This window comes from Ranitomeya variabilis, chromosome 5 (assembly GCF_051348905.1).
Source record: "Ranitomeya variabilis isolate aRanVar5 chromosome 5, aRanVar5.hap1, whole genome shotgun sequence".
Taxonomy (NCBI): Eukaryota; Metazoa; Chordata; class Amphibia; order Anura; family Dendrobatidae; genus Ranitomeya; species Ranitomeya variabilis.
In genome coordinates this window covers 69,500,173-69,510,793 of record NC_135236.1, presented here as the reverse complement: position 1 = coordinate 69,510,793, position 10,621 = coordinate 69,500,173, and the positions used below count along the sequence as shown (strand labels likewise).

The window sequence follows — 10,621 nt, the reverse complement described above, 5'->3', positions numbered from 1 at the left end:
CAGGGGGCAGCTGTGTGTGTACACAGACGAGGGGCAGGAAGATGTGTCTGGGTGGCCACCAGGGGGCAGCTGTGTGTGTACACAGACGAGGGGCAGTAATGTGTCTGGGTGGCCACCAGGGGGCAGCTATGTGTGTGTACACAGACTAGGGGCAGTAAGATGTGTCTGGGTGGCCACCTGGGGGCAGCTGTGTGTGTACGCAGACTAGAGGCATTAAGATGTGTGTGTGTCTGTCTATCTTGCCATTAGGGGGCACTATGATGTGTGTGGGGAGGTCGCCAAAATGTGTGGAGTCTGTGGAGGCAGCATAGTGTGTGGGTGATACACGGTGTGGGGCTGTGGGGGGCATCATAGTGCATGTGAGGCATAAGTCGCATCTCACTGTAGGGGGAGCCCTAGGTGCCATTTCTGTGTGGGCACATACATATATATATATATATACTAGCTGAAGAGCCCGGCGTTGCCTGGGCATAGTAAATATCTGTGGTTAGTTATAGCGCCTCACTTCTCTTATTTTCCCATCACACCTCTCATTTTCTCCTAACACTTGTCATTTTGACCTCACATCTGTCATTTTCCGATCACTCCACTATTTTCCCTCACTCCTCTCATTTTGCACTCACACCTTCAATTTTCCCCTCAGTATATACCTGTATATCATCTCCCCTGTATATAGTATGTACCTGTATGTCATCTCCCCTGTGAATAGTATATACCTGCTGTATGTCATCTGCTCCTGTATATAGTATATACCTGTATGTCATCTCCTATATATAGTATATACCTGTACGTAATCTCCTGTATATAGTATACACCTGTGTCATCTCCCCTGTATATAGTATGTACCTGTATGTCATCTCCTCCTGTACATAGTATATATGTGTGTGTCATCTCCTGTATATAGTATATACCTGTGTCATGTGCTCCTATATATAGTATATACCTGTATGTCATCTCCTCCTGTATATAGTATATACCTGTGTCATCTGCTCCTGTATATAGTATATACCTGTTATCTGCCCTGTATATAGTATATACCTGTTATCTGCCCTGTATATAGTATATACCTGTATGTCATCTCCTCCTGTATATATTATGTACCTGTATGTCATCTCCCCTGTATATAGTATGTACCTGTATGTCATCTCCCTAGTATATATGTGTCATCTGCTCCTGTATATATTATGTACCTGTATGTCATCTCCCCTGTATATAGTATATACCTGTATTTCATCTCCCCTGTATATAGTATATACCTGTATGTCATCTCCCCTGTATATAGTATATACCCGTAAGTCATCTCTTCCTGTATATAGTATATAACTGTGTCATCTCCCCTGTATATAGTATATAGCTGTATGTGATCTGCTCCTGTATATAGTATATACCTGTGTCATCTGCCCTGTATATAGTATATACCTGTATGTGATCTGCTCCTCTATATAGTATATACCTGTGTGTCATCTCCTTCTGTATATAGTATATACCTGCGAGTCATCTCCTCCTGTATATAGTATGTACCTGTGTGTGTCATCTGCTCCTGTATATAGTATATACCTGTGAGTCATCTCCTGTATATAGTATGTACCTGTGTCATCTGCTCCTGTATATAGTATATACCTGTGAGTCATCTCCTGTATATAGTATGTACCTGTGAGTCATCTGCTCCTGTATATAGTATATACCTGTGAGTCATCTCCTGTATATAGTATGTACCTGTGTCATCTGCTCCTGTATATAGTATATACCTGTGAGTCATCTCCTGTATATAGTATATACCTGTGAGTCATCTCCTGTATATAGTATATACCTGTGAGTCATCTCCTGTATATAGTATGTACCTGTCATCTGCTCCTGTATATAGTATATACCTGTGAGTCATCTCCTGTATATAGTATGTACCTGTGTCATCTGCTCCTGTATATAGTATATACCTGTGAGTCATCTCCTGTATATAGTATGTACCTGTGAGTCATCTGCTCCTGTATATAGTATATACCTGTGAGTCATCTCCTGTATATAGTATGTACCTGTGTCATCTGCTCCTGTATATAGTATGTACCTGTGTCATCTCCTCCTGTATATAGTATGTACGTGTGTCATCTGCTCCTGTATATAGTATATACCTGTGTCATCTCCTTCTGTATATAGTATATACCTGTGAGTCATCTCCTGTATATAGTATATACCTGTGAGTCATCTCCTGTATATAGTATGTACCTGTGTCATCTGCTCCTGTATAGAGTATATACCTGTGAGTCATCTCCTGTATATAGTATGTACCTGTGAGTCATCTGCTCCTGTATATAGTATATACCTGTGAGTCATCTCCTGTATATAGTATGTACCTGTGTCATCTGCTCCTGTATATAGTATGTACCTGTGTCATCTCCTCCTGTATGTAGTATGTACCTGTGTGTCATCTGCTCCTGTATATAGTATATACCTGTGTCATCTCCTTCTGTATATAGTATATACCTGTGAGTCATCTCCTGTATATAGTATATACCTGTGAGTCATCTCCTGTATATAGTATGTACCTGTGTCATCTGCTCCTGTATATAGTATGTACCTGTGTCATCTGCTCCTGTATATAGTATGTACCTGTGTCATCTCCTCCTGTATATAGTATGTACCTGTGTGTCATCTGCTCCTGTATATAGTATATACCTGTGTCATCTCCTTCTGTATATAGTATATACCTGTGAGTCATCTCCTGTATATAGTATATACCTGTGAGTCATCTCCTGTATATAGTATGTACCTGTGTCATCTGCTCCTGTATAGAGTATATACCTGTGAGTCATCTCCTGTATATAGTATGTACCTGTGAGTCATCTGCTCCTGTATATAGTATATACCTGTGAGTCATCTCCTGTATATAGTATGTACCTGTGTCATCTGCTCCTGTATATAGTATGTACCTGTGTCATCTCCTCCTGTATATAGTATGTACCTGTGTGTCATCTGCTCCTGTATATAGTATATACCTGTGTCATCTCCTTCTGTATATAGTATATACCTGTGAGTCATCTCCTGTATATAGTATATACCTGTGAGTCATCTCCTGTATATAGTATGTACCTGTGTCATCTGCTCCTGTATATAGTATATACCTGTGAGTCATCTCCTGTATATAGTATGTACCTGTGTGTCATCTGCTCCTGTATTATACAGGAGCAGATGACACACAGGTACATACTATATACAGGAGGAGATGACTCTCACAGGTATATACTATATACAGGAGCAGATGACACAGGTACATACTATATACAGGGGAGATGACACAGATATATACTATATACAGGCCCTGTATATAGTATATATCTGTGTCATCTCCCCTGTATAAAGTATTACCTGTGTCATCTCCCCTGTATAAAGTATTACCTGTGTCATCTCCCCTGTACATAGTATATACCTGTATGTGATCTGCTCCTGTATATAGTATATACCTGTATGTCATCTCACCTGTATATAGTATATACCTGTGTCATCTCCCCTGTATATAGTATATACCTGTGTCATCTCCCTGTATATAGTATATACCTGTGTCATCTCCTCTGTATATAGTATATATCTGTGTCATCTCCCCTGTATATAGTATACATCTGTGTCATCTCCCCTGTATATAGTATATACCTGTGTCATCTCCTCTGTATATAGTATATATCTGTGTCATCTCCCCTGTATATAGTATATGTGTCATCTCCCCTGTATATAGTATATACGTGTCATCTCCCCTGTATATAGTATATACCTGTGTGTCATCTCCCCTGTATATAGTATATATCTGTGTGTCATCTCCCCTGTATATAGTATATATCTGTGTGTCATCACCTCCTGTATATAGTATATACCTGTGTGTCATCTCCCCTGTATATAGTATATACCTGTATGTCATCTCCTCCTGTATATACTATATACCTGTAGGTAATCTGCTCCTGTATATAGTATATACCTGTGTGTCATCTCCCCTGTATATAGTATATATCTGTGTGTAATCTCCCCTGTATATAGTATATACCTGTGTCATCTCCCCTGTATATAGTATATACCTGTGTGTCATCTCCCCTGTATATAGTATATACCTGTGTGTCATCTCCTCCTGTATATAGTATATATCTATGTGTCATCTCCTCCTGTATTAGACCTCGTTCACACGTTATTTGCTCAGTATTTTTACCTCAGTATTTGTAAGCTAAAATGGCAGCCTGATAAATCCCCAGCCAACAGTAAGCCCACCCCCTGGCAGTATATATTAGCTCACACATACACATAATTGACTGGTCATGTGACTGACAGCTGCCGGATTCCTATATGGTACATTTGTTGCTCTTGTAGTTTGTCTGCTTATTAATCAGATTTTTATTTTTGAAGGATAATACCAGACTTGTGTGTGTTTTAGGGCGAGTTTCGTGTGTCAAGTTGTGTGTGTTGAGTTGCGTGTGGCGACATGCATGTAGAGACTTTTGTGAGATGAGTTTTGTGTGGCGACATGCGTGTAGCTACTTTTTGTGTGTCGAGTTGCATGTGACAGGTTAGTGTAGCAAGTTGTGTGCAGCAAGTTTTGCGCATGGCGAGTTTTGCGCGTGGCGAGTTTTGTGTGGTGCGTTTTTGAGTATGTGCAAGTTTTGTGTGCGGCGACTTTTGTGCATGTGGCAATTTTTCCATGAGGTGAGCTTTGCACGTGTGGCGAGTTTTGCGTGAGCCTAGTTTTGCGCGTGGCGAGTCTTGAGCGGCGACTTTTGTGTTTCGACTTTTATGTGGCGAGGTTGGTGTATGTGTGGTGAAATGTGCGCTGAGGGTGGTATATGTGTTCGAGCACGTGGTAGTGTGTGGTGCATTCTGTGTGTGTGTTCATATCCCCGTGGTGGTGTGGTGATTATCCCTTGTCGGGGCCCCACCTTAGCAACTGTACAGTATATACTCTTTGGCGCCATCGCTCTCATTCTTTAAGTCCCCCTTGTTCACATCTGGCAGCTGTCAATTTGCCTCCAACACTTTTCCTTTCACTTTTCCCCATTAGGCCGGGATCACACATACGCGAGATACGGCCGAGTCTCACAGGTAAAATCCCTCCTCTGGCGCCGGCACGCCAGAGCGGAGCGTGCAGCCGCACAGCAATACATGGAGCCGCACGCTCCGCTCCGGAGTGCCGGCACCAGAGCTGGGTTTTTACCTGTGAGACTCGGCCGTATCTCGCGTATGTGTGATCCCGGCCTTATGTAGATAGGGGCAAAATTGTTTGGTGAATTGGAACGCGCGGGGTTAAAATTTCGCCTCACAACATAGCCTACGATGCTCTCGGGGTCCAGACGTGTCCCTCTTTCCTGCCTTTAGTAGCTGGGAGATATAACCAGATAGGAGTTTTCACAATCTTCATATTTCCCGGTAATTTTTTTTTTCTTATAATAAGACTGAATTGTACAAGAAATATCTCTTTAAAGAGAAACCCGCCGCCATCTCCCCCTTCTGTTAGTCTCTGCACAGGGTCCTGTCTCTTTAAATAAAGTGACACCCTATTTGTGTAGGAAATTCCATCCGCCAATCAGCACATGAGGCCGGATGAGCAGCGACCAATGGGAGCAGGGAGCAGCCTGCCCAGTACTTCCTGCTTTGGAGACATGAGGTAGGAGGATGAGACAGCTGAGACTGCGGCGCTGCCACCTGTCACTCCCCGGCTCTTGTGGGACTACAACTCCCAGCACTGAGCACTCTGAGCTGTGTACCATACAGTGTGGCCACGGTTATAGCCCCGCCAGGGTTGTCACCCCGCTTTCCCCTGACTGTGGATGTATTACAGCACAGATTGCCAATCAGGGGCCTGGGAAAGCTGAGTGACAAGTCATGGTGGGCGCGAGTCTCCCAAAGGCATGATAATGACAGGAGGCGACTCCATTGGGCAGAGACCTATGGGCGACAGGCGATCCGGGGATCCTTCCTGCGGAGTCTCTTTTTGTCCTGAGGACAAGCAGCGCCACAGCAGCTGCAGCCGCTTCTCTATAAACTAGTGAATGTTTCCTAATGATCGTGTTCTCCTTGTGTTTCAGACATGTCTCATCGCCTGGAGGAGGAGCTGACGATTCTCTTAGATGGAGGCGCCGTCCCGCTCCCTGACCAATGTGATGTGGCCCCCGAGGGCCCGCGGCCCCTGAGACTGAGACACAATGTGTGCTACATCGTCATGGGCATCCTACTGAACGGCCAGGTGAGGGCGCCACCTACACCGCGCCTACGCCACCTACACCGCGCCTACGCCACCTACACCGCGCCTACGCCACCTACACCGCGCCAACGCCCCATTCACTGCCAGATTTTACTTTTCCGTTATAAATTATTTTTTTTTATTTTTTTTTAGGTAATTAAAGGGGTTTTTTTTGGCATATAATTAATTCTCTATTGAGCTGGTAAGGATCGCTAGAGAGCACTGTTACCTCCTAATCCCGGCCACCTTCACAGCAGTGCTTACAAGCTACACTGCAGAGGTGGTCGGTCTCCTAGGCAACCAGCTATAAACAAAGGAAAAATGGTAATATCTCCAGAACGGCTGCAAATTTTAACAAGCAGTAAATTGCAAAAGTGTTTGTCTTTACAAGCGCCATCCGAAAATATCCATATATATGAACATTGGAATAACCCTTTAATTTTCTTACTAAATAACACGTGCCTTTTGAGCAAAATCAGACATCCACCAAGTGGTGGTCTGGTTACAAGTCATTATCCGGAGGATCTGACCGCAGGGACCCCCAACAATTGGAAGAATGAAGAATTTTTATCCCCGATGTGACACTTATCCCCGTTACACGGCAGAGTGGTGGGACGGATCGGTGAGCGAGCAGGGGCACCGCCGCTCCATTGTAATGGGGATAGAAGTTGCCTGTTCTGCCGATCAGTGCAGGTCCCAGTGGTCGGACCCCCCTTGATCGTAGACTGTTATGTTGTCAGTTCTTCAGATGAACAGCCCACCTTATAAACTTGTGACCTTCCCTGCAGGATGAGGTGCTGATGATGCAGGAGGCCAAGGCGGAGTGCTGCGGGAAATGGTACCTTCCAGCTGGGCGGCTGGAGAGGGGGGAAAGTCTGGTGGACGGACTGTGCAGGGAGGTGGCGGAGGAGACCGGGCTTCTGTGCCAACCCCTGACCCTGCTGCTGGTAGAAGAGCGAGGCGCCTCCTGGGTTCGCTTTGTCTTCCTCGCTCAGGAAACAGGTCGGTGTCCGGTTCTTGTTTAAAGTCTTTAATTCATAGACCGTATGGTGTATTTAAAGGGGCACCATGACAGCAACGACGAGATGCCTTTAATGGATGCTTGTGCCATTATATGTCCTGTACAGATGTACGCCTGCTAAAATCCAAATTATCCTACACGTTCCACTTATCTACAGGATCAGTGTTAATTGTATAATCCCTGAGGGTATTGGACCCCCATAATTATCCAAGGACAGGGGTCCCGAGCCTCCATGCTGCACTAACAGTGATGCGATGTCCATGGGGCTGATGGACACAGCAGAGCACTGGACTCGGCCATCTCCTTCAGTCCTAGTCATGTGCAATCTCCGCTCCGTCCACAGTCACCGATCGGCTGCAGTACCTGAGAACGGCCACTACACCGCGTATGGCGCTGTGCTGATCCCGCTATAAGCGCTGCACATGTCCGTTCACCGATCTGCCATGATGAAGGATCCAGAGGGTTGTATGGATGACTTTACTGAGGAATATACAAGGCCTGGACAACTCCTTTAAATGAAAAAAAAAATGCCCCTACGGGCAGTCCTCAGTAAGGTCATTAATATACAAGTCCTGGATAACCCCTTTAGATACTGAGGACGGCCCAAAAGGGCATTTTTTTTTTTTTTTTTTAACACTGATCAATTTTTTTTTCTGCAGGTGGAGTTCTGAAATCCTCTGCCTCGGCCGACAAAGAATCTCTGCAGGCGTCATGGTGGGACACAATGTCTCCGCTGCCCCTGCGCTGCAGAGACATCCTTCCTCTCATCCAGCGTGCCTTGGACTACCGCCGCCTGCCCTCACATCCATCTATCCTGCCCCAGTTGTGCCCATCACCCTTCCTAGTCCTGCGGCTGCTCCTGGTGTGCATAGTTTCCGGAGAGATCCAGATCCTACAAAACTCCGCTGATCCGGCTCGTCTTCCCACCATTGTCTGCGACGCGCGTCGTGGCGGTGGTAGCATCCTCGATCCATTGTTTTATCTGCTGCACGATGCCTCCATGTCATGCGGTGTCTTAGGAGTTCAGCATCGAGGTGGGGACGACGCGGACGGAGTGTGTTTTAATATAATGGGGGTCTTGCATGATTGTGAACCGCCTGTGGTCAGAACAGGGGGTCTCAGCTGGGCTGCGGTTGAGAATAAAGCGCTGAAGGACAGACTGGAGCAAGTGATGAAGAACAACACCCTGCTGCCCTTATGTAGCTGAGTCTCCGAGCCAAGAAATATGAACGGATGGATGCAGGCAAACCTCATCGCCCGTCTGCCATAACATTAAAACTCTCATGTCGCCAACTCTGGTCTGACCCCTCAAGGCACGGACGGACCACCCCGAGATATTGGCGGCAGATCCTAGAAGTCCTGTATGTTGCTCGGATTGGCCACCATAGATAGGACTTGTTTTCCAGCAGATCCCACCGATAGGACTCAGTTCTGGGGGATTTGGAAACAAGTCATAACCTTGCGCTCTGTGAACAAGGGGAAGGGTTACACCCAGTTGTCAATTTATTCATTTTATGCCTGATAGAAGTGGGTTAGGGGACACTTGAGCTCGAGATAGGTGCAATTCCTAAAGATAAGAACCACATTTATGGCATATCCTGTAATATATTCACTAAGTAATATGCCTTTAAGGAGGACCTGTCACTTGCCATAAGCATATTATTTCTTACCTGATGCAGAAGCCGCTGTTCTCTTGAATTCGGCGCTGTTTTTCTTTTGTTCCTGCGCCTCTCCATTCCTGAGATATGGCCTCCTCTTCCCTGTATATAAATCTAGTCTTTTTAGCCAAGTGGGCGTGTTGCTCTACTCTATGGGCGTCATCTTCTTGAAGATCACACCCACATGGCTAGCGAGTTTAGATTTTTATACAGGTAAAAAGAGGCCATATCTCAGGAACGGAGAGGCGCAGCAACGAAAGAAAAACAGCGCCGGATTCAGGAGAACAGCGGGTATTACACCAGGTGAAAAAAACCCATTGGTGTCTAGTGACAGATACTCATCACTATGGCCATATTCATGAGCTGTGCACGCATACAGGACTTAGTATTTGCCTAAATCCTGCCACCATGGCATGTGAATAGGAAGTTTTGTGCCGTATGGATGCGTTTGGAAATCCACAGTCCCATGTAGGAAAGCCACCGATTAGCTCACGAAATTACGACGGAGCAGATTATCCCCAAAACTGCCGCAGGACTTGGCTACTGTAAATCCACATCAGGAGGACACGGCCTACGTGTGGCCGATGATACAGCCCGGCTTTCTGGTGAGCTGCTGTAAATCACTATGTGCCACATATCGGAAGATGTATGCCGTACTGGTGTACACATAGATTATGGCACTGTTCATACATACGGCCATGGTCAGTTCTTGCAGCACTATATGGACTGGTGCGTGCAAGAAACCATCGCCAGTCTGTGCACGTCCTTGTGTTGTGCCTCATTCTGGAATATCTCCCCACCGCTGTGTTGCACTTTCATCTATAAATGTGCCATTCATGTATGCGGGAACTCCCCCCGAAAATTGCACAGGATTGTGTTATGTCTCCCATCATCTGCCTTGTCACAAATAAAGATCATTATGTCTCGTCAAGTGACCAGCGAGTAATGCTTCACTATGCCGCCTCCATTACAGTGGGGTCCCCCTATTAGTCACAGCAGAGCTGATTAATGGGGTGCCGTATTAGGGCCCCATCCACATTAGGCTGACGGCCTACCCGCTGATAGCCGGGGATTCGGCTGCCAGTCCTACTACCTCCGCGACCCCCCAACAGCCATCTCTACCGGCTCCCCCATCAGACAAGCGTTCCCCAGACTCCTGTGATGGCGGCTTATCACAAAGAGGATCGGCGTCCGAAGTTAGAGAGCCGTACCGTACACATTAGACGGTCCGCCGAACCCACTGATATTGTCATATGGGGGTCTCCCGGCTCTCACAGATAATGTCAAGGGTAATAAGTATCGGGGAGTTAGGATTTTATCCGCTGCCCTTTGGAAACACAAGAACGGTCGAGAACGCGGGAAAAATGGGCGACGGCCGAATGTGTAGGAAGCCCCCTGCAGTAAGGGCTGATTGTTGGGGGGTCCTACGCAATAATCCGATCTGACCAACTTTCCACCTGATTTTTCGAACTCGGCAAACACTTTAATTGACTAGGTCCAGGTTTCGGGACCCCCAATAATCGAGCAATAGACCAACGAGAAGAGCGACAGGAACAGATACGGACTGAATAGAAAGCGTGGTCTCCGTAGTTTCCCATCTGCTAAGCTGCGATCATCGGGGGTCTTTAAACCCAGCCTCCTCCCCCCCTGAACTGTGGGAAATACATTTTGTTAATCGTTACCAACCAGGAGCTATATTGGAAACACGACAGAAAGCAGAGCCTAATAGTGGTC

General features: G+C 46.1%; 1 protein-coding gene across 1 annotated transcript; it reads left to right on the top strand.

The window, feature by feature from the left end:
• Positions 1-5,582: 5,582 nt before the first annotated feature.
• Positions 5,583-9,822, top strand: NUDT18 (nudix hydrolase 18). Its single transcript, XM_077262143.1, has 4 exons — positions 5,583-5,632; positions 6,054-6,211; positions 6,997-7,210; positions 7,889-9,822. Exons 2-4 carry the CDS (start codon positions 6,056-6,058, stop codon positions 8,434-8,436), a joined length of 918 nt encoding a protein of 305 aa, XP_077118258.1. The 5' UTR covers positions 5,583-5,632; positions 6,054-6,055; the 3' UTR covers positions 8,437-9,822.
• The last annotated feature ends 799 nt before the right edge of the window (positions 9,823-10,621 follow it).